General features: G+C 44.1%; 1 protein-coding gene across 1 annotated transcript in view; it reads right to left on the bottom strand.

Moving 5' to 3' along the window:
• brinp1 (bone morphogenetic protein/retinoic acid inducible neural-specific 1) overlaps positions 1-25957 on the bottom strand; it is a gene marked incomplete at both ends in the record, with an annotated part of 80943 nt that overhangs the window by 30151 nt on the left and 24835 nt on the right. The window contains 2 exons of the mRNA XM_084442748.1: positions 11333-11502; positions 14325-14515. Of these exons, the coding sequence (XP_084298874.1) occupies positions 11333-11502; positions 14325-14515 (361 nt within the window). The remainder of the gene's footprint in view (positions 1-11332; positions 11503-14324; positions 14516-25957) is intronic.

Raw genomic sequence — 25957 nt, forward strand, 5'->3', positions numbered from 1 at the left:
TGCGAATGGATTGATCCTGATCTCCTAACGTTCATCGAATCATGTCCACGAAAAAAACCCGCAAAGAGCAGTTTACGCACACAGGGTAACATCACAGTGCATTGAGTATGCAACGATGCAATCATCTCTTCATCATCTGCATCATCTTCATCATCTGCATCATCTTGTCATCATTGCAAACAACTCTTTCCCGTCTTCTCCACATGTTCAATTCCATCCATCTCCTCCCATTTAGCTGGATCCGCAAAACCAGTTCCACACACTCTCTGCCAATTATGTGCATAATCAATTGCTACAGTAAGAGTGTGTCCTGCTCGAGGTCTCAAGAGAACTGCTTAGATTATTTCAATATATTATGTAACGGGGGGGTGAATGACAATGTTGTATCCAATATCTAGTTTCCTTAACCGTATCATGAATTTTTAATTAACACCCAATTACATAATTGAATGTTATTTGCACTTTTCACACTTTTGGTCTTTAAGAAAGAATCCACTAAAGTGCATATATGGTTTTACTGATGTCAGGGTGCATATAGGGTGCATATATGGTATGCATGATGCAACCCTGATGACCCAACATATCAATTGCAAATGCAGAAGCCATTCATTACTTATGACTGACGTTCTTCCAATGGAATATTAACGATGAATTCACAATGGACTGCACTCTCGGAGTCTTGTTGACAGCTCTGTAAACCACAGTGCAGCATTCAGGAAACACGAAAACAACAAATCAGTTAATTGTCCTCCAGCTCTCTTTTTATGATAATGTACTGCACAATGGAGTTCAATTGCATGTGGTCCCTTTGTTTACAAAGTGTAAGGGAGTAACCATGAACTACCTCAGGTGTAGTAGTCTCAGTTGTACAGTACGTGTTGGCGGCCATTTTGTGACGGAACACTTTCCGCACACCTATGATTGCAATTTGGTGCTGTATACAACAGCTTAGTCAAAGCAAATGTAGAGCAACATTCAGAGGATTCTGTGTCGGTCAAGAGATTGAGGAAGATATTGAGCTTCAGAAAGGAAGCCAGAGAGGGAGATGAAGTCAGAGAGAGAGAGAGAGAGAGAGAGAGAGAGAGAGAGAGAGAGTAAGCTGGGGCTCGAGAGAGGGCTACTCTATGTATGATGGAGTGTCTTCATCAGGGGACTGCCAGCGCAGAGCCTTCTTAATCTGCCCATCACCTGCCGCTGGCTTAATGACTTGCTATTTCTGGCAGCGTGGAGATGAAGGGACACGCTCTCTTCTAAGTCTCTCCATGCCTCAAGCTTCCTGATGTTGTTTGCTCCTTCCTTTAGAGTATAACGGATTAACAGGTAAAGGACTGTATGCGAAACACTGAATGGTAGCTGTGCAATTGTATAGAAAACACAGGGACTATTTGCTGCGACGATGTGGTGCTTTTTCGATGGTTTTTAGGGGGAATTGCATCCCATGGTGAAATGCACTGAACCAGATGGGTATGTGATTACATTTAAATATGCTACGAGGATGCGAGTGTAACTCAATCAGTGCCCAATTAAGAAATTTGTTTTGTAATGGATGCAAATGACTTAAGACCCAAAACTCTTTTGGTTTACTTCACAAAAATGTGGGTCGAATTATGTGCCTTTTAATATCTCCACCTCAAATATTATATCTTATTGGCACCCTGAGGGCTTGGGCGCCGTGTTGCAATCCAAAACAGCGAAGCACGAAGCGTCTGCTGCCTCATCAGTAAATCTGCATACTGAGCCGTGATGTAAATCAGCCTGAAGTCACTCCACTGGGAGGTGACCTTGCGGGGAGACGCAGTGACACACACACACACACGCATTCACACGTGCACAGCCACACCACTTGACACACACATGCACACGCAAACACAGAAGCACATTATAGCTGCACATACACACACACGCGCGCACTCGTGCACACCCGGCATAATCATCCCTGGGCTTTGCCACAGGAAAAAAAAACTCTCGTAAAATTGCATTTTTTTCTTCCATTACAACGCTTCATTGGGTATCTTATTTTCATTCTTAAGCGGTCCTCCTCCCTGCGAGCGATGGCTTGCAGCCTATGGGAGCGCCTGCTAAACGCCAGCGCGCATCCCCTGCTACTCCTCTCCTATCAGCAGGGTTATTATGTGTATTATTATTAGTGTATGTATGTCTATATATGGGGCAGTAAAGCACTGCTACAGTGTAGTAGGCTACTAGGCTTCTCTGACTATCTGGTTGCCATTGCTTATAGCCTAATGTGGGCTATGTTTCTCAGTTTGACCGGTCTGAATTTGCTCTTTTGGATTAGCTACAGCAGAGACAGTAGCCTACATAAAACTGGTTATTTCAGGGGCTATCATTTTACCAACTGATCAGACTTCATTCATTCTTTAGATTCAAACCCAAACTCAGAAATCCCACATTTTCAACCCCTATTTTCAACGATGCAGTCAGAGTAACAACATTAAATATACAATCAATAAATAGCACCAAACCAGTGAGGACTATTTCATTTCAACCTGTATTTACCCACCCATGACAAATGTATTCAATTCAAGGCACAACTACACACGGCTGCCCAAGTGGCACAATTGTTAGGGCAGCAGACTTGTTTAGGGCAGCAGACTTGTAACACACGGGTCACAGGTTCAACTCCCCAACCTACTTGTAACACACGGGTCACAGGTTCAACTCCCCATCCTACTGTTTCAGGGATACTTTTAGAGTTCTATTAAATCGTTAAGAAGAAAAGAGGTATTATTTTATTTTATTTGTATTATTAGGATTTCATTACTTTTATTAAGTAACAATGTAACAACAACAATGATACAGTTGCCTATCCCTCAAGGTCTGTAGCAGTGCACTTCATAAAATAGTTGGTGATATCCTATCTAAAGGAAAATGCCTATCTTCTTAATAAAATGCCTATCTTCTTAATACAGTAGCTATTCCTAAACTCATGGTTTTGTCCTAGACTATCCCAGATCTCATAGGCTATTGTATCTTTGCTTAAGAAATCCTAACTATCCAATTCTATCTCAAACGGTCGGTCTGCATTTGAATTTATAGTTTCTCTGTCCAACTGGGCTGGAATATTTGGAGCATATTGCCAGGTCAACACCTAAACTTGGGCTGGTGGTACAAGAGGAATAATTCAGTAGCCTACTTAGTTTGCTCCAGCTGCAGTGGATGGAGGGAGGTTGAGCGGAAAAATAGCTGGCCAGCATAATCAGTTTGTTGGCAATTCTTTTGACAACTGGACAGTTGATGTTGCACAGTAAATGCAGTACATTCTATCCATGGCTAGTTGCTATCGAAATCAGGACTGGCATCTATCAATCAAACTATCGAATTCAGCCCAACACCTGTGGCAGACCGGCAAAAATTTGAAATGGAATGGAGCAGTCACTGCCAACAGCACAATAGGAGCCCTGGCTGGAACTCGCTAATGTTAGTAGCACCCCCCTGCCCCACAATCCATTAGCCCACTGGCTATGAAACATATCGATCCAGTTAATTTGAATATGAACAGGTAACAGGGAAAGGGGTGTTGCAATAGCCTAGTACGCACATATATTGTTAGTATAATAAACACACTGCTTGTTATTTAAAGGTATAACATAGCAATTTTCACTTTTTTGAGTTTGTACGTGCTATTTGCACAAGAGGACATTGAAGAAACACAATAGAAATGTATCCGTTTTGTAGTTTTAGAGGAACTGAAACCTTAAAATTTTCAGTCCAATTTCACTGTGGTTGAAAATGCCCCCCGTTTGTGCGTTTTTCTCTTTCTTGACATCACACTAAAGTGTGAAAAACACGCCACCACTCCCCTACACCCGCCCCAAACAGAAATCTGTCTGGCTTGCGCACCTGCTGTCTTTGCTCCATTTCATGCTCGCACACCTGCTGTCTTTGCGCATTGTTTATCGAACACGGTAAGGAAGCTCTGAACCTTTTCTCCTAATCTTGAGAAAAATTGATTAATTGCAGTCTCAACGATGACCACCTATAATTTTAGTATATTTTGTACATATGTTTTATAACTTTATTTGCGGTTGACATACAAATTGAGAAGTTTTTACCATGATCTCCGTCTATGATCAACGTTAGTATTGAACCTAGCTAATGTTAGATAAACGAACCATAAAGTTAGCTGCAATTGGCAACAGTTGATAAAAAGCTGTCTAATCCAGCTAGCTATCTGTCTTTATCCAGCATGTTGATGTTAGCTAGCCTAATGTTAGGTATGTTAGCTAGCTGTGTTAGTTATCCTAGCACGCTAACGTTAGCTCTCAATGCATTTGCTTTTGGTAACATTAGTCCTCCTGTGCAATGGCAGAAACATGTACAGCACACAATACCCAATATACACAATACATATACACACAATACCCTTCCCTGGCATTAAACACTGAATTAATCAGGTGCAAACTGTGCTGTAACGTTTCCAAAGTGATAGCCTACCAGCCTAACTGTTGTGAGTGTGCTGTGTTGTATAGGCCAATAGGCAATGTTACGAAGTCAAAGTTGGTTAGAAGTCAGTTTGTCTCCCCAAGAACCTCCCGATTGGTATCTCTCGCTCAAACTACATTCAATATGCTGTAGACTTACCGATAAATAGCCTATTGTTGTAATTTATGCTGTTTTGTATATGTAAAATAACTCGCTCCCTCGTTCCCTCACTCCCTATTCCCTACATAGGGTTCACCATGTAGTGAACTACCTAGGGAACGGAAAAAATGTAGGGTACATGCACTGTTCCCTGCAAATCAAGGTGAATTGTGGGTAATAAATAGTGGACTATACAGGGAACGAAAATTCCGTGGAGAATTCGGACACTACAAACAAAATGGCTGACGCCCTATATAGTGCACTATATAGTGAATAGGGAGTGATTCCGAACACAGCTTGGGACTCAGGAGTTCCAGGTCCCTCGTTTCAGGGCTCTGGAGGTGTGCAGGTCCTGGAAGGCAGGTTGCAGCCAATGTCACCTAATATTATAAAATGTTACAACACCCCCGTTTTATGAGAAAGTAGCCTATGTCTTAATTTTATGTCATGTTGTATTCGCGACAATTACCTCGGGAAATAAAGACGTAGGCCTACAGTACCCGTGCAGTTTTTAGTCATGTTCTAGAAAACATAGCCTATTCTCACAATGAGATCGTCCCTTCATCAAACACACCTGTGTACTGAATCGTTTGTCCTAAGGCCTTGTATTGCAGTGTTGTGCTGTGCTTATAGAAGCTATTGTGATACAATTATGACTACATTAAGGGGTGGGTAAGTCAAGTTTTTTTTTTCCTTTCATAATTTACAACACCAACGAATTGTAAGTTCTGCAAAACATTCTGAAAGTTGTGTAAGCCTAGTCATCAATGCAGTGGCATCTGCTCCACAGAATGTTGATCATCCAGCACCTCGATCCGACCCAACTGCAGGAAGCATTGCACATTTTGGATTAAACATCTACAGTAGCGATATTCTATTATAACCAGAGGGCATTACAATAACATTCAAAACTAGATCTATTGACTTCATGACCTGTTACGTCTCTGGCTACCCCTTGTCCGCTGTGAGCTCACAGAGTCTTAGCGCACGGCCCTCTGTTTCTCCAAACTCATCGATTATGTTGAATCGCTGCGCACTGCATGCAGTCTGACACATAATTAGGGGTAGGATAAGTAGGCTACATGTAGGCTGCATCCTCTCCCCCTGTCTGTAAAGCATATTTGGTTGCCTTTGTATATGAAATGGGCTATAATGATTAAATTGATCTGACTAATAATCAGTTATTGCAGTGGTATTCTGCTCGATTCCTTTATATCACCACAACTGACAGATGTTGAACCCAGAACAGTAACGTTTCAGTGTGCAGCTGGCTTTGTTGGACACCTACTAAGATAAATAAAAAAAAGACGTTAGACTGGTGAACAATGCGGATTTAATGTCAGTTTCACAGCGCAAATTATCTGTCTTCTGGTAAGACCCACAGTTGCAATTATTTGACTAAATAGGCCTATACTGTTCGTAGCTGGCTAAAAGCTATAACGGTAGTCTAATTGCCCAAATTTCTTTTCTTCAGGCCTGTGGAAGCTGCTGCTAGTTGTTGTTATAATCATTATCACTATCATTATTATTATTATTACACACCTTGTATTCTAAGAGCAGGTTGAAAATGCAGGTCTGAATAGAAAACATTCAGGTCCAGAGAGGTTTCCTCCCAAGCTCTTGTTTGTTTTGGGGAGTTTTCCTTCCGGAACACCCCGATGACTGAGAATCCACCGATGCTGAAAAGAGAGGCTCCAGGCTCCCGGGCAACAGAAACTCATTGGTTTGGGAAGATACATTTCTGTATGGGGTCTTAGAAAAATAACTAGTCCCAGACTTGCTCTGGGCATCACTGGGGCAGTGGGGAGAAGTCTTCATTTTGATTAACGCTTGCATGTTGCTGGAACCTCTTAAGCAGAGCTAAGGCTGGTGGAGACAGGGATGATAAATATAGCATAGCATGGCGGATCAGTGGATGCTCTGAGGCCAAAACAAACCCACGCACACAAACACACACACACATACACACACAAGCCTCTCCTAACTGATCATTTGCCACTTTCACACTCACCAAGACCTATTGAAGTGTCTGGGATACATTCCCCTCCAGCAGCAGCCATCAAGGGGGAAGAGAGAGAGAGAGAGAGAAGGGCAAGGCAGACATCTTCTCGTGGTGCCCCCGGTCAGTTGCTGCGATTAACCAACGCAAGCGAAGCAAAGTCTGCCAACTGAGGGCCCCCACCCAGGCTGGCGTTCGGCTGCCACAGGCGGGGAGGCGACTCCCAAACCAGAACTCTGCAGCTGAACACCGAAGGGCTCACAACCAGTAAGATCGACGTCATCAAACACCTGGCCTGCACCACCAAGGCCCTCGTCATCCTCCTCCAGGAGACTCACTGTGTAACAGCAGATAAGCTAGTTCTCCCAAATTTTGGTCTAGGTGGGTCTATCCTAAGCAGGAAGCATGGCCTTGCTACGTTTGTCCACCAAAGGTTGAACTGGACTCTCACCGACCAATCCCCAATCCTGTGTGGACGTTGCCGGCTTTAAAATCGTCAACGTCTACAAGCCTCCACCCTTGCGATTCACACCAGCATATCTCCCAGTCTTCCCCCACGCCTGTCTCTGTGCTGGTGACTTCAATTGTGAACATGAAGATTGGGGGTACAACACCAATACACCCGACAGAGTGAACCAGCTTTGTCTCCGGTCGCTGGAAAACTGGGACGAATCCTTACCTGGAATTCGCAAGTGTTGGCATTGATAACCGGCTCCCTGATAGACGCGTGCTAGGAAAGTTCCCGCGGTCCCAAAATCGACCATCACTGATAACCACGCCTAAACTCGTGGACCTTGTCCCGAGCGAGGAACTTCTGAAAGACCAACTGGAAACGCTACTGCCTCCTCAACCATAGATCCACGAGATGCGTCCCACCACCTAACACCAACAACGTGGACGAGGCGTACCGGGAACTCTGCGGCATACTGGAGAAAGTGGCCAAAAAATCCATCCCACATGGACGTCGCAACAGCTACAAACCGCGCTGGGATGCGGAGTGCGAGGGTCTCTACTGTGCTTTTACTTCCGGGGTTTATGAATTTGTATCGGAGCTTGGGATTTGGTACCCAGAACGGCGTCAAATCCCAGTTGAATGCGTTCCAGAGAAAAAACGCAAAACCCTCACTTTCGTCCAATCTTTGTAGTTCTAGGCAAGTTAGTAATTGTAAGCCATTGTTAGCAATACTGTTATTTTGCGCATTTGACAGACACCACGTCTTGACCCGACGTCAGTTACTGAGATAAATACTGTAGATAGATATATTCCTAATAATTAAATTACATCCAGATGGAGAGAAATGTGCTTGAGAAAAAGGTAATAGTAACAATAAAACAATATTTGTATCGCACCTTTCATACAGATAAATTCAGCTCAAAGTGCTTTACAACAGAGCATTTAAATTTAATAATCAGAAATTGAATGATGCAATGATCAGGCTTGTCTTCATTTGTAGACTATAGGAGAAATACACTGTGAGCCCAGCCTGCTAAATCTGCTCAAAGACGCCACCTGGTGGTTGTGCTTCACTAAAAACACCTGTCTGAAATCCCAATTTTCCAATGGGATTTCCCTGTCAAATACCATGATGGTCAAATGCTGCAGGATGGATAATTTCTAACCACCCCATACTTGCCAACCTTGAGACCTCAGAAATAGGGAGGGGGGGGGGGGGTTGAGACATTTTCCTGTATCCTACTGACATTATGAATATTTGTTTTTATAAAAAAAAAAGCACACAGCAACAGGATTTATATTGTTCAATAATTTTATTTCATGAGGGATTGAACTGAAATTGAATGGGCAATATCTGTATAGATTAGTATATATCAGTATCATATTAGTCATATCAGTATCAAATAGGCTATAGGCTATCCCTTTCCTCTAAAACTCTCAGTGAGAAATGTAAACTCTACTGAGGCTGGAATTTACATGAGTATTTTTCTTTTTCTTTGAAGAGCTCATTCTCTCTTCTGTCAGTCAAGAGACGGTAGACGCTAGATCCTCAGGGAGAAAGTCCTGTAGCACATGCACGGACTACACAGCTACCATGGAAACCAAACAATGGTGTAGCTGTATTGAAGTCCGAGTGGAAACAGTAAAATTTGGAGCGTTATGTTAGAATGAAACAGGTCGTGACACGTGAGTAAATCTGATAGACAGAAATCGGGAGAAAAGCGGGAGAAATATGACCCCGGGAGAAAACCGGGAGGGTTGGCAAACTGTATACTCTAATGCCGCGCCTGCCTTTAAGTCCTGGTTAAGAGTGTTCCTCTCTTTCTGCTTGTGCCAACTCAAGATCCCCAAAATCTGGAGAAAAGCCCTAGTTGTCTCGATCCCTAAGCCGAATAAGCCTGAAGGGAACCCAAAGAGTTACCGCCCCATCTGTCTGCTATGTATCCTCTTCAAGATCCTCGAGCGCCTCATCTACGCCCGCGTCAAACCAATCATCAACCTGCTGCTCCCACAGGAGCAGGCCGGGTTTCGACGTGGGAGATCGACCATAGATCAAATCACTTTGATGACTCAAGACATCGAGGACAGCTTTTCAGCCAAAAATAAGGCCGCAGCCATCTTTATAGACCTGACGGCTGCCTACAACATCTTATGGCACCGCAGCCTCACCTGCAAGCTGCTCCGCCTGCTGCCGGACAGGCATATGGTCAGCATGATCATGGAGCTTGTCCAAAACCGCCGATTTACCCTCACCACCAGTAGCGGAAAGCAAAGAAGGTTGCGACACTTTAAGACGTGCAACTGTGGTGCTGAGTAAAAAAAAAAGCAGACCACGTCATCCAGGACTGTCCAATATATCGGACACCCAACGGAATGCGTGGCCTGATGGTCGTGGATGATGAAACGGTGACGTTGCTTCTGGAGGTGTGCCGGATATATAGCCCGGCTGACCCCACACGCAAGCTTGGAGTGGTAAAAGGATAGCCCCGAGCCTGGGGGGAGAGAGAGATGGTGTACAGGCTGGACTATGAAGCAAACACTGTGTGCTTATTTCTATATGTGCCACTGTGGGAGAAAAGAGACAGACCCCCAAGGGCATATACAGCACTGCCAAATACACTGTCAAACCCACAAGTATAGAGTACACAAGCTGATCGCTCAGGGAAACAACCGTAGACCGACCGATACGGTGGGAAGACAAAAAAGTCTCATGGGAAGGGAGTATAGCATTCTGCAAATGCTTGGTACCCCCACCCTTATACCAACCTTCCTCCTTGCAGTTTCCTCATGGCCACTACTGTCTAGGGTACTAGCTCCATGGAATGAGGATAAATATCCTCTCACCTGGATCGTTTCCTCTGTGTGATCCAGCAGGTATACATGTTTGTGGACAGTTTCTTGCGTTGATACAACTTTCCTCAAATAATGTGAAATACAAATCTTTCTGAAAGCCCAACCTCGAGGGGCACAAATACCCATTACTCCCCCGGCACGCAAATGTGCTTACTCGCAAGACAGGAAGCGCCTGTATTGACGTCTTTGTGCGTGTTCTCTCCACAGACCACAACCTGGCACTCTGGGGTTGGGACTGCCAGCCATATTGAATCAATATCGGAGGAGCTACGGCCTCTGTTCTTTGTGTGTATAGATCCACACTCTGCTCTGCTTGTTGACTGTCTACCCGGTGACTGCCAAGTCTAAGGGGCCGTAGAAATGGAGAGCTGCAGAACCGGACCTTCGGATGTTTACCTCCTAATTATAGGGTTAGGGAGGAAGGACTGAACCCACAAGGTCCGAGACGATTTTGGATTTTATTTTTATTTTTTCACGAAAAAGTATGGATATTGTATACGTGAACGGGAATATGAGTCAGCAGTGGCCTTGAACAACTCCATTTCTGTCTGTTCTGTCTTTTTTTCTCTTTCCCCTCATTTTCTCAGCCCAAGTGGATTCCTCATGGGGGTGCCAATGCATATCACATTGATCTCAGTCAGAATATTCTACAGCTTTCTTCTTTATTTAATTCATTTTAGTAATATGCTCTTTTATTCCTTCCAAGTGTCATCGTGCTGTAAGCTGAATATACAGTATGTGGAGTGTTTAACTCTAATCAGAAGTCTGGAATTCCCACTGTTCATAGCACTTTTCCACTGGGAATAATGAATTGAATTATGTAAATACATGATATGTTCATTGAGAGGTCTTTTCTCACAAAAGAGAGACATATATATTTGATTTTATTAGTTGTCTCACTCTCCTGCTCACGCCCAGGACACAAGACAGGTTTGCAGACAGACAGTCACGACGGCACGCCTGCACCTTCTCACAATGTGCCTCTAGCGTGGCCATATTTATCCAGACTAGAATGTGCTGTGTGAGCATCCTACACCCCTCCTCCTCCTCCTCCTCCTCCTCCTCCTCCTCAGGACCTGACTCAGCAGCCATTGTCAATTCTGTTTAATTTGGTCATGCTTGACTTCCTGCCACCCAGAGCGCCCGTCTGCCACAACCTTTTCATCCGCCTGTCACTTAGGACAACAAAAAGCCAGGTGACTTCTCCTTGGGGGGCTGGGGGTGGGTGTACAGGTTGCATGTTTGTGTGTGTGTGTGTGGGTGTGTGTGTGTGTGTGTGTGTGTTGGTGAGTGTGTGTGTATTTGTATGTACTGAAGGGGGACATGTGTTGGGTACGGGGCTTATGAAGGTGTGTTTGTAGGGGCGGGTTTATGCACGGTATGTCCGTGTATGCGTCTGGGCAGGTGTGCTGGCACGCGCATACCTTGATGGCATTGGTGGATATCTGGATCTCGTGGAGCTTCCTCATGGTGCCGTCCCGGTCGATGAAGTAGGAAGAGGCGAGCTGGTGCAGGGCCTCTACATTCTGGGTGGCGTTGACCAGCTTCCTGTCCAGCTTGTTCTTGGCCATGTACATGGTCAACGCCTCCTCCCCTATACAGAATAAGGAGAGAATGGGTTTGACTACATATTAGAGGAGGAGAGGAGAAGGGAGGGGAGGAGAGGGGAGGTGAGATAATAGAATACAATAGAAGGCAATACATACAGTATATCAAATATGCATCTGACTGGGTAACGGCATGATCTTCATGTATAGTTGGTTACCTTAATGAGGTTATTGGAAAAATAACCAATTATATTGTACTTGTCCATCAACGGCCATTTCAGTATTCTGCCCTGATTATCTGTATTTGCTCCCATATGTGTTCCGTAGAGTATCACATCATTGTAATTACTTTCTCTAAATCAAAATGTCACATGCCAAAAAAGTCAATATTTTTCTTAACTCTCCTAAGCTTTTTTTTTGAAAGGTTGAGGTTGGTCGGAACTGGAGTGAGAGGATTGCTTTCACACTGAGAAAGTGACCTTTCTTTAAACACTCTCCACCACAGGGAAGGAGAGAATCCCCAGCTGAAAGCCCCGTTTAAACACCAACAAACGTTGGCCCCGATGTGCAGTGTGCTTTACACTTGTTTGTTGACAGCTTATAAAGATTGAACAGCTCATTCCTCCCCTCCCCTTCTAGAAAGTACAGATCGTAGGGCCAACCATGATGTCTGGAGCTCATTCAAGAGCATGTCAGAAGTGCTCAAGGATCCGTGCATGGTGATTGGTTACTCTGCCTCGAGCCCTGTGTTGGGATTGGTTCTTTAACTTGTGGTGACCGTGACCTGGGGGGAGGCAGGCAGGCCTAATGTATCATGGTCTCATGACACACACACACACACACGCACACACACACACACGCACGCACACACACACACACACACACACTCGCACACACACACTCACACACACACTATCCCTTTTCTCTCTTGAGTGACAGAAGGTTACTAAGACACCCTTGGCCAAATGCACAAGGATAATGTACCCCATTAACCCTTGATCGGCTTCTCTGCCACTCTCAGGCCCATTTTGGTGCAAGTCTACTGTACATAAACATACCACACTTACATCTTTCACCCCAGTGAAATCGATCTTTGCAGCCTTTTTTACAATGAACACTTTCTAATTCATCCCCGCGGGTGACTTTCTGTAAGAACTACATTGTCTTATATCTTTTACTGGGCAGTTATTTGGCACTCTGCCCTAGTAAAGCCCAAATTGATTCATGTGCGGCCATTTTGAATATTCTGTCTCCGTCTTTGCTCAAAATGATGTAATTCCAATTTTTATGGATATACATTATAGCCATACAGGGGCATGGTTTTATGGTCCAGTGTAATTAAATAACACAAGCTGATGGATATATAAAAGCAATACATGAGGGGGAAGGTATCGATTTACTTGTATATCATTAACAGTGTCTGCTGTCTGGCTCTGAGACAGAACACCCGCTTGGCTTAAAAGGAATGAGAAGAGCTGGGTTTGTGCTTCAGTGGATGTAATGGGGCCGGTGTGGTTAGCTTACAGGCGATATCGCACTACGCTATGCACAGTGCATGCTGTTGAACATGCACACACATTAGTCCCAAGTATTCTGTGACTACTTTTTACCTATAGACTGTGGGTTAGCAAAGAGAGCATCATCTTTTCTTAACTCCTTTATCACTAGAGAGCGCCCGCAGGCCAGCTCTCAGTCCACTCCTGGTCCGTGGTCTCATGGCTTTATCCCCTCACATAATGGTGTTCTTTAATGGGCAGCCTAGAGATCGAGACAGGAAACTTTCAGGCCGTAATTCTCACGAAATGCCCTCCAGGTTAAATGATGATCTGGTGACACTTAGAAAGTGGAGAGAGAAAGAGAGAGAGGGCGAAAGAGAGTGGGAGGTAGGTGTGTGTGTGTGTGTGTGTGTGTGTGTGTGTGTGGTGTGTGCATGTGTGTATGTACATACTGGATGTGTGTCTGTGTGCGGTAGTGTGGAACCCAATAACAACAGATGTAATCAGTTTTCTGAGTCACAATCCCCTCATATATCACCCACCTTTAATCACTTCTGGGTCTGTGGCAGCTCTGAATCATCCTCTGTGGGCTCGCTTGTATTTATTTATACTCTGCCATCATATCATATTTCACCACAATATTGTATTTCCAGAGTCCATAATTAGTGCATTAGGGTGAATCACCTTGCAGGCATGTGTACATGATATTGCAACTCTAAACTTCTTCTACTTATGAAAGCCTCCTTCAACCCGCCTTAACTGAATTATTAAAGCCGACAGTCAAGTGAAAACACTCAGTTTGACATTCAAGTGAAATCCTATATTTAGGTCTAACAGAGACGTGGCCTTGCCTGCCAAATGTATGTGCTCGAATGGCCATACTGCTTGACCAAAAAGTTAATGCTGAATGGGTGAAATTTGATTCATACACTAAATTTAAATAAATAAATCATATACAGTGTCAAATGGAAGCTTTTGAAACTATCTTCTAGAATTTCTGACCATTCGATCAAGATAGTTTTACGCACACATTTAAACAGTTTGTATGAGTTTCTCCGAATGATAACACCCACGTCATTGCATCATGGCTTCCACAGTCATTCCACTTCCACAGGCTGCGCTCCCGAAATCATGCACAGATGAAGTTAGCTACTCTTCACAAAAGGTGATACCATAAACTATTACGGCTTCTTCAAACACCCAAAACATCTTTGTTGAACCTGGTAGAATCAAGGACTTCTCAAGCTTTTTTTCCAGATCCTTCTCCCAAGACAACCACAGAGCCGTTTTGGAATGCTTTTTTCTGTATATAGTTTTACTGTAACTATTTAAAAGTGATTTTGTTTGGAGAACTAAGGAGCATCAATTCTTACCTCCCAGGGTGGCAGAGATGAGGATGTGTGTTCCATACTTCTTGATGATGGTGTCGATGAACTGTTGAATGGAGGGTCTTCGCCCCAGCAAACGCACGCTTCGCTGGAAGTCTGGCATGAGGGGTACAGGGTTCCTGATCAAGTCCCTCCTCTCAATGGCCGTGTTCCTCACCTTCCAACGCGCAAACTCCCTGCAAGGAAGAGAAAAGGAGGTACATGTAACAAACAAAATGATCATAAAAGGAAATTATGACAAGCATTTATGATTAATAGGCAATCTTCATGACCAGATGAGTCTCAAACCCATTGGATACAAGTAACACAGGAGCGACAGGAAAGGTCATTTTCGCAATTGAGATTCACGATATGCAGCGATGACGTCATTTCGGCAAATGACGCGTTTCACTTCTGTACTGTATTTTAATACAGAATGAGATATAATGTATGGTGAGTAATAAGCCCTATGGAATTCATTAAGTTCCCAATGTGACACAGAAAATACCTCAGACCTTAACCCACTTTAACTCAACGTGCTGTCTCCCTATTCAAAGGCAGCCCCATCACCATAATGGTAAAGAAAACAGTAGCACTATGAAACGACAATCAATTAGCCTTGCCCTAAAGGACACGACTGCTAGCCGACATCAAACTCTGCAATCTAAAATCCAAATGAAGACAGCATGTTATCTAATCAGGGGAAATGCCAACCGTAGCCAAGGGCTGGCTCTGAGACTCGTGATTGCGTTTGCTAAGTAGCAAATGATCAGCATCAAGCCAGATCTGCGAGCGTGCCATCAAGCTGAAAGAACAGGCCAATAACAGAATCACAGTTAGAGACAGGGTAAGACTTACAGGTCTTTTTAATGGACATAAACTGCCAAGAATTAAACAATTGAGCCCCATGCAATAGATGTTTCTACTGTTACGGCACCACCTCCACACACAACCCCCTCAGCTCCTCCGAGCTTGCCGGTGGACCGACCGGCTTTACCCCGCGGCTTTCGGGGTCTCCCGAATTCCCGCCTCCTCCCGAATTCCCGCCTCCTGACTCCAGAGTCGGGGCGCGTTCGCGCTCCTCATCCCCGGAGAGTAATGCTGAGACGCCCAGCACCTCAGCACACGCACGGCGCGCGCTCCAACGCCACAGGTGAAGGTAATCGTGGTGATTAGTGAACGAGCTTACGGCTGAGTGCTGCGCACCGGGGCCCAATCATCATCATCATCGCCTGCCTACAAGTTTTCTCCACGCTCATTGCCAGATCTTCCCATAGAATACCTGTGGCCTGTACCCTAGCCAGCTTAGCCTACGTTGATTGCTGTCCGTATCTCTGTTGTGATTCTTTTTTCTTTTCTTTTTTTACCTTTTCATGTTTTCAGTTTCACTTTTTTTTTCTCTTTCCGTTTTTTCCCTCCAGACCCAGTGTGCAGTGCTCGGCTTGCCTGCTATCACCACCCCTGGACTGAAACATGGATTCCCTGACCCCCCTTCTGGATATGGACTTTTGATTACGGATTACGGATGTTGGACATTGTTTGTTGATCACCTGACCCCTGCCTGGTTATCGTTTTTGACCTTGCCTGCTGGACTTTGTATTTAGTATTAAACCGCCCTTTGGCCTTTGCATTTTTTCTCTGCCTCCTGTGTCGTGCGCTTGGGTCCAAATCCAACCCGGTCTTAACATCTACTCATACTACTAATCCAGTTTACAAAGTGAATACTTGTAAAAATAAAAAAGGAAAATAAAAGATTGCAGGTCATGGCGAGGGCATGCAACTCAAGGTGGATTGTGAGAAACACAAACGTTAAGCGCCGGACATGTATCACAATGAACAGTAATCTGATCATTATGTAATCCTATTATTAATCCCAGATAGTGGGAACCAGTATGTTATCCTCGGTCAGTGGGTTTCGCTATGTAAATACGCCGGGGGCGCAAACACTTTACGTTTATATATTCACTGTCTGAAATAATCCCCATGGCAATTGTCCTTTTAATTTTCCAGGGAGACAGTCTACAGTTCACAAAGACGTTTAGAGACCTACCGTCTCACAAAACGATTGTTACAATGGACAGGGCTGGGAGTGAGGAGAGGTGCTGTTACAATGGCACCACCAGCAGCTCGGAGCGGCGGCTTGTACAATTAAGTCTACCTGCGTGAAGCCAGGATCACATACCGTGAGGTGGGTACCGGAACAACTGTAAGATTTTCTTACCGGCAGACGGGTTTGTTAATCTTATTGGGCCTTGCAGAAACATTAGCAGATTTCTAGCAAAAACTACATCACTTTAGTGGAGACATCGCCGCAAATTAATTGGAGGAGGAGAGGAGATTTTGGCACTGCCTTCCTCATTAGACTCGCATACACTTTCATACATGCACACTCATACAGATACACTCACATATCCTCACACAGCGCCACGCCCTCCTCTCTCGCAGTCTCACAGACAGAAAGAAATATGCAAACAAGCACACATTTACATGTGAGCACATACATGCACGCACAGCCCTTGGCAGAGGAGCGGCGGTTGACAAAGGTGGATCTCTCTCTCTCGCTCTCTCTCTCTCTCTCAGCCTTTTGAAAGGCATCTAAGCATTTTCTAATTACCTCTCTTCAAGGGGCAAAACATATGCAAATTGCATTGTTTGACTTTGAATCAACAAATCTCAAGGTAAATTGGGGAAGAAAATGAGCCGTATTAAGTCTCCACATGAGACTGCTCATGATGAGATTGGGGGCGAGTTGCCTTGTGTGTTTCTGTGTGTGTGTGTGTATTTGCGTGCATGTGTCTCAATCAAGTGAGGAAGGGATGGAGATAAAGGGAGAAAGAGAGACAAGAGGCTAAATGAAGAAAGATAGAATATGATTCATATATCTACAATGGTTGGCCCATGTTCCAGGAAAAAAAGTGTGTGCTGGGTTTTCTCATTTGCTCCAGCCTCTTCATGTGGACCCCTGTTGATGAGTAATCCAATGTTCCTACAGTATAAACAGTCCATTGTTAGAGAGAGGAAGACCTATGGCCTCGGCCTCTATCTCGCGCCTACCGTACAAGCTCCTGACAATATGAGGCTAAGGGTGGAGACCAAAAGGTGACACTGGCTTCAGATGAAGTACAGTAGCTATGAACAACAGGATGAGTAGATAAAAAAGAGACAAAAAAACATCCTGAAAACACAGTCAGCCATGAGCTAACCAGTGGAGTTGCAATATAATTGATTTCCAGCACAATAGTTCATCTATCCGTGCGACCCCCAGCCTTCTGAAATCAGCGTCATGGAAGACCGCAGCCACTGTTTTCACTCTTTCCAGCGCCCCCTAAACCTTGAGTGTGCCTCACAATGAATTAGACCTCACATTAAGCTTATATTGTACTCAGCACAGAATCTCAGCGAGGCGATCAGCTGGGGTTCAATCTCCCTGTGCGGAGTCCCTCAGTAACACCTTTCATTGGTTCTGTTCCGGGTAGGTAGGTGGGTACTTTATTAATTCCCAAGGTGAAATTGCACTGTTACACAAGCCACATTCAGACAAAGTACAAAAGGTGCAATTATAAATACACCATGCACTAGGGAGCCGTTAGGGCTACCTTTCTACCAACTACCATTCTTTTTTACTCTCCATGCCAGCAGCTGGACCATGTCCAAAATCCCATACACTACGGGTACAGTCAAGAACTACAGTATATTCACAGGTCATGTACTAAGTGAGCATTGTTATGAGGTGTTATGAAACAGTATAGTGGCTTATTAATGTTCCTATAGCACTTCAGTGAATCTAAAAGATGTGTGTTCCTCTACAAAAAACAAAACAAGAGTATGTGTTACTGTAAGGATGACTCATGGGCACCGAGTTCATCTCTGAGACCCGAGACGGGCCTTCTCTGATCTGCTAGACCAGTTTGTTTTCATCAGATAACCAAGATGATATGTGACTGCCTTCCATGGGCCTTTCTTAGATACATCACAATTCTTCAATGTCAGAACATTAAGCACTTTTATCGGGGCAAGGGTTGGGGGGGGGGGGGGTTGGTGTGCAGATTCAGTATTTACAAGGCGCCTGTGTGTGTAGATGTGTATGTGCGTCTGTTGTTGTGTATTTGTGTGCATTACACACACACACACACATGGAATAAGTCAACAGATCTGCAGCAAATGTGATAATAATGATGCCAAGCGAACTGAGAGAGATTTATGGCTCCAACTAAAATCTCTTTCTCTGTCTGTGTCTCTATCTCTCTCTCTCTCTCTCTCCCTCTCTTTCACATCAATTTAGTTTAAGTACATCCCTCTTTGCGGCTGTCTCGATTAGCACAACAACATATGCGGCAGCCATATGTATTTGGGTCCATATGCCCCATATTAAGCAGGATAGCAGATGGAACCTGTGACATGACTCAGTGCTTTATTTCCCAGTACAGAGTGTAGTAACAGCCCCTTGCAGAAACTAAGGATGAGATAAATAGCAGCACCGCTACAGGCTGAGGTGAGTGGGAGTGCTAGTGGATTATCCTGTAGGGTGATTATCATCGCGGCCTGATGTTGAAGCTACTGAGGTTATGGTCCGTGTGTGTGTGTGTGTGTCTGTGTGTCGGTAGGCGGGTTTAGTCTGTCAGTTGGGTTTAGTCCTTGTCACCAACACTTGCCTCACAACGTACGTAGCTAAACTATTCACACAGCAAGCAACGTCAGCTGACTGGGACTGAGGGCTGTGATTTAGCAATGGGTTGACTAATCACTAGATCAATATTTTCAGTTGGGGATAGGACTACAACACCACCTGTGCTGTGGCACCAGGAATCTGCTCTGACCACTGTTTTTATTCACCACCATATCATGTTATTATGCAGATTAAATGTTCTGTATGTCTACGCGACACAAAAAAGGTAGTATTAGTTAGTATTGGAAGCATTGGAACTGATGTGTCCAGGTGACAAGACCCATCTTTATTTATCAGTCATTACCGTCCTACCAGTCCCGCACAGAAACAAGCAAGCCAACACATAAGCCAGGCTTGACCTGGCCTGGTTCTTTTTTGTCTTACCTTACCACTACACATGTACTTTCCCCTTTTGAATCCATCTGGTCTCTACTTGATCTCTACAAAATGTATCTGATATTAAATGACAAAATTAAGAACATGATAAGAATATTTATCCCCCCCCAAAAAACACAGGCATGCCTTTCTAATGGAGCTCGGTTCTAATACAGTGGCTAGCAAAACTCAAATAGACATTTTTGGTGGAAGACAAACCAAGGATCATTAGACATTGAGGACGATCTATCCATCCATCTCCCATCCATCATTCTGTTTAATTCTCCAGTGCCCTCGTTTTGAGAGAGGGCTTTTATTTTGTTCCCAACCGAGTCCCAGAGCTTTCTCTGTCCGTGTTTACTCACCTCCACGGCACTGAGACAGACACAAGGGTAATCAAAGGCGACTGCCTTCCTGATTTCAATGCAGTCAGAATGAGGACATTTCTCACCAGGGAGTGTGTGTTCTAATGAGTGTACTGGTGGCTTTGGTCATGCCCGCGTCTATTTCAGACATAGACGCTAAACAGGCCTGAAGAAAAGAAATGTCCTCAGTGCATGGCCTGTAATTAAGTATAATCTTCAGCACATTGAGCTATCACTCTCAATCTGGCTCTGTTTAGTTGGCGTGCAGGAGATAAAAATGAATATGTACAAATAGAGGGTGTGAGAGAGAGTGGGAGAGAGAGAGAGTGGGAGAGAGAGAGTGGGAGAGAGAGAGAGTAGGAGAGAGAGAGAGAGTGGGAGAGAGAGAGAGTGGGAGAGAGAGAGTGGGAGAGAGAGAGTGGGAGAGAGAGAGAGTGGGAGAGAGAGAGAGTAGGAGAGAGAGTGGGAGAGAGAGAGAGTGGAAGAGAGAGAGAGTGCAAATCGAGCAAACGAAGTGTCACGGTCCACAAAATGAAAATACAGACCAAGATGAAGTGAGTCAATGAGGCTTTGAGAAAGCACTGACCACAGCTGACATCTAACGCATTGTTCTTTATGTCCCCAAAATGTTCACAGTGGTCGTCATTATCACTGAACAGAGCCATGCTGCATATTGTAGAGTGTATGGAGCTAATGTTATTTCGGAACCAGCCTTTGACTAGTGTTAACACTAAGCACATAATGCCAGTCTCCACTCTCAACTCTGTCTGACTGACAGCCTTAACCTTCTAGCAGGATATGACTAAACCAGCCATCTTACAAACGCGTAGCCTCCTCTATGCATCCCATCTCCTTTTTTTTCCAGCAAGAAAGCGCACCAGTCTTGTCAGGCGTCGCCGCAGAATGAAATCCCATGAGGTGCGGTTCGCCGCCAGAAACGGGTGACATTAGCGCACTCTCTGATCCATCGAGCTGAATGGGATTGAGCTTGTCCCGACGTCACCTCTGTGTCTCATCCTGGAGACAGAGTGAACATTATCTCCACGCGGCTGCGAAACTGAATATTGTCATGGTGTCTCTTACCGGGCTGTCAGGAAATATGCATACAGCGCCAGGATTCCAGGGAAGCTCTCCATCCGAAAATGAAATCACAGAACGATCTTTTGGCTATGAGAACCAAAAAACCCACTTTCCACTCATCAGAATAGATGGACTACATAAGTAGAGTTAGGTCTATAAACCATTGGTTTGATTGAATACAGTCCACATGTGCAGGGTACTGCTGACTGTATGTGGGTAACAGAATCCTGATTTTGTGATGGGGCCTCTAGATGGGGACTCACTGGGTTCCAATCAACATCATTCCTAGAAGAGGAGAATTTTCTCTTTCTGTTCCGGCGGTGCCACGTTCTGTATATGATCAAACAGAAAATGCTGAGTGATTTCAGAGTGTATCTTGTAGTTAATGTGCTGTTTCTGCAGCACTGAATGATGTGAAAAAGATGGATGTGACTCTTTCTCTACACCATCCCTGCCTCCGAGGGACTGGACTGTTTGTTTAAGCTACAGTACCATCATTCTACGTCTGCCAAGAGCAGCAGCCCACCTCCTTTGGAAACAGTCCTGTTTAATTAATAATAATATCAGTAATCAATAATTACAGCACAGTGAACCATGAATCATGACTCAGGAACAGTAGATGACCGTAAGACATCTACTGTACATAAAGCAGATTTCACCAAAGCCACATTATACTGTGGAGTTCCATGTGAACGCACCTACGTTAATACCTACTACAGTTATCAAAATAAAAACACACTCATTCACACTTGCACGCAAGGACACACACACAAACACACACACAAACAAACAGCCATCACTACGATCTGGGGTTTTTATAATCATCAGGCAGCTAAAGCCAAGCCATAAATCAAACAGGCAGAGATACAATTGAATTCCTGGATGATGTGGAGCCGCCAAGGCCCTTTAAACATATTACCAAATAAATCTTAATCCAATGCCCTTTCTTCCATCGCAGAGGGCCATATAGAAATCAATGAATTTCTTACTTTGGTTCGCCTGGGCTGTTTTTTTTTGTGCTCTGTGCTGGAGCGGGGTTTGCATTTACTAAAAACAGCAGGCGTATGGGGACAAGAAATTAAATCAAAGGTCTATTTTCAATGTACTCACTGCATGATCCAGACCTGCCACGAGCCAGGGGACCGAGGACACTTACACTGATTATCCGGAGCCAGGGTTTATAAAAATAGGTGTGCGTGGCAATGACAAATCCCTTAGCGTCAACCTTAATGTCCCCATATGTCCATCAAGCACCCATATGTCCATCAAGCCAAGTGATGAGACTGTCTGTGGGAGAGATGCTGTGTAAACCCGTCCTACTGTGGTAATGACAAATGTACGCAGATGACATATTTCACCGAGTCCTATTTTAGGAAGTGTGCAATAATATGCCCTGCTGTGTGGAACTGTATGGTCATGATGATTTGGGTAAAAAAGAGAGCTGACATTAGACCTGTGCCTTTTAGTGCATACAAACGTAATTGGAACTATTTTTATTTGGCATTTTAAACATTACCTAAGCCACAGTTTGTTCGTAGCATGTAGACTTCAGTGCATGTACTTCCAAAGAGTATTGACACATACGACATCAGTTGGACATTGTGTTTAACATCTTACAACCACTGCATCTGCATCATTATTTAAAGTTCGTATTGTCTTTTTTTTTTATATTGACGGATAAATGTGGCAAACGTTGTATAAAAGCATTATGGAACTGGAAGCCGTGGGATGTCAAAGATATCGCCACAGCTAGTGAGGTGTAACGGCACTCCGCTGCACATCGTCCCTAACCACTCTCGCTATGGAATGCGGGCGTTGCACTTTTTATGAAGAAAATTTTATAATTTGGTGCATTATGTAATAAACCACCAAAATGGATGTCTTTATTAGAATTGTCAGATTTTTTTCCGATAATCTAATTAGCCTATGCTGTTTTAAATACCAGTATTCACTATACGCTAATAAAATAGATGTAATGTTTAAGCTGTTAGGCCTAAGCCATCCATATTCACCAAGGTGTAACTTTAATAAGCCGCGTCTCTCCATTTTATCGTTAGACTAATATATTTTATATCTAATATTAATACAATACGCACTGTTCGTCTTATTGTGTTTTCCCCTTTCCTTTGTTTCATGCACCCTTTAGTGTGTAAAATTGGGGAAAGTTGAAAATCTCTCCTCTATGTAATATGGTTACATGTGTTTTCAATATTTTACCGTAGGCTATATCCCTCTAATCTGAAATAAATTAAGTTTAACATCATGACCATGAATATTCTGCAACCATCCCTTATCTGAATGCCCATACTGAATTGAATTGAAATTGATTTGAATTGAAAGCTTTATTGTCAGTAATACGAAATGTCGTAAGAGCTTCCTCTAAAACAATACTCACAGCCACACAGCCACACACACACACACACACACACACACACACACACACACACACACAGCCACACACACACAGAGGTTACACACACAGACCAACATAAGAGCATAAGAGCACAGAAAATTGCACAGTCCCATATTTCTTCCATCAATATTCCGTTCAGTCCGAGTTATAAGTCCCGTAGGGTGATAGAGGGCGTGAGAGGGGAGTGTTTGTTCAGCTCCATGACAGCTCTAGGAAAGAAGCCGTTTCTCAGCCTGGAGGTGCGGCCTTTGAAGGCCCTATAACGCCTCCCGGATGGGAGCAGAGGGAAGAGGTGGTGGGAGGGAGGGGTGGGTAGGCATAGGCGTAGGCAGCGGGTCCTAAAGATGTCATCGAGAGTGGGCAGGAGGAGTCCCATGACGTTTTCGGCAGTCTTTATGACTCTGGAGGGACTTCCTGTCGGCTTCCGTGCGGTTCTCATACCATGCTGTGATGCACTATGTCTAGGTCCTCTCAATGGAGCGCTGGTAGAACACTTTCACCAGATCAGCAGACAGGTGGTTTTTCTTGAGTGTCCTCAGAAAGTAGAGACAGTGTGAGATACAGTAGTTCATTCCCATCAAATGTGTGCAACTACCCCCGGATCATTATATACAATAGTCTGCATTAGCTAACAGCCCCAGCTGTGCGTCATTGGATGTGATTGCCATTTGGATAGCTGTTGTTTGTCATCACACACACACACGAGAAACGGGGAGTTGGTGCATTGGGTATCAAGCCACTGTCGTGTATTAATTTGCCTAACTAAGCTCGAACCTTTGTTCTAATCCAGATTATATTATGTGTCTATTCTTAAAAGTCAGTTTTAGGCCCGGCTAGCTCAGTCGGACAAAACAGTAGGCCAGTTCTGTAAGGGAGGGGGAGAGCAGTTGCTCCGTGGGAACGCAGCTGTGAGCAAAGTAACATTAACCGTGATCAGTAATTGGCCAGTAGATAACGGATCAGGCTAAGAAACAACACTGCGTGAGAAAGCAGGTGTTCTCACATCAGATACGGGGTATATAAGACCCCGTGAGGCATCGGTCCGGGGTAGTATCTCTCGAGAGCTTTACCGGTTTTAATTGTCTGTTACTGTACATACAAATAAAGCCATTGCATTAAGTTTCGATTACCAGTGCCTTTTTGATTTGACTTCAACTTACTCAACTATTGAACAAAGACCATTTGAAGATAGTAACAAGATCAAAGGCGTCCCTAATCACGTCAAGTGGCGGAGCCAGCCAGGAGAGACACGGCATCGAGACCTGACACACCGGGGGACCTGCGTCGCTTCAGCACACAAACGCGCCTCAATTAAAACGGTAAGCAGAGCCATTTGAAATTCTGCCAATTTTATATGTGTGACTGAAGCGACCAGGTACGCCCAGGTGACAGATACTCCCGCCTTTCTCTAAAGAACCTAGATAAATATATTAAAAGAGTAGTACAGTTTTACCAATTTCTAATCCATACAGGCACTGTTAATGATTTAATGCGATATATATGTCTGTCTTGTCTATCTTTAAACACCATGGTGCGGAGAAGAATGAATGACTAATTATGAGAGAAAAATGTGCATGCCCTAACCTAATGTATGCGTAGTTTTTAGCCTCACCATACCTAAAACAGGGAACTGTAACAGAAGGAATGTTGTGTTTCTATTTTTAGTACTAAGCAGTTCAGAGCAGGGATCTCTTTTTTGTTGATAAAGTGTTGCGGAGAAGAAGCGCTCCCGGTTACGGTGGAGTAGGCTATTTACACGTGATTCCTCGAGAAGAAAGCAGTAAAGAATGCTTTAAATCGCTGAGTGAAAAGCGATTGCGCGCTGCCCAGGGAGGCATTTTGTGGCCATTCTGTAAATAAACTATCATTAAAGATTGCCTTGTCATGAGTGAGATAATTATGAGATGATTTCAAGACCTACTTCAAGGTAATTTTTGTATTATACAGCTGTAGATATCAATGTGTGCATCTTAGAAACTGTAGTATATACAGTATTATAAGCATTCTATATGTTAATGTATAATAAGTGAGGTAGGGTCAAGACAGAGTTAAAGTGGCAGGGACCAATTAAGAGTGGGGTCTGGGAGTGACGCCAAGTTTAGATAAGGCCCGGTGGTTGGACAGAGGCCCAGAAAGAGATAAGCCTTTGAAAAAATAAGGGAGCGGAGAAAGCCTTTGAAGAAAGTGAGTGAGCTGGTAGAACGGCCCAGTAGAGCTAAACTGAGCTGGTAGAACGGCCCAGTAGAACCAGTAGAGCTAAACTGAGCTGGTAGAAAAAGAGACGTTAAGAGACGTCATTTACTTACTGTTATAAAATAAGTGTAGTGTTAAAAGATTATAAGACAGTGCTGGCACATCGTGGTAAAACACTGTATTAAAAGATTGGGTTTTGATGCTATAGCAAAGCATAAGGGTCAGCTGGTTGCAAATATATACACGCGTGGTTAAAAGCATTGTTCAAGTATTTTTCTCCCATAAACACACACACACACACGCAATCACTCTCTCTCTCTCTCTCTCTCTCATTCTCTCACTCTCTCTCTCTCACTCTCTCTCTCCTCACACACACACACACACACACACACACACACACACACACCTCTCTCTCTTTCTCTCTCTCTCTCTCTCATTCTCTCTCTCTCTCTCTCCTCTCACACACACACACACACACACACACACACGCAATCACTCTCTCTCTCTCTCTCTCATTCTCTCACTCTCTCTCTCACTCTCTCTCTCC

Source organism: Borostomias antarcticus (assembly GCF_949987555.1).
Source record: "Borostomias antarcticus genome assembly, chromosome: 8".
In the NCBI taxonomy this organism is placed as follows: Eukaryota; Metazoa; Chordata; class Actinopteri; order Stomiiformes; family Stomiidae; genus Borostomias; species Borostomias antarcticus.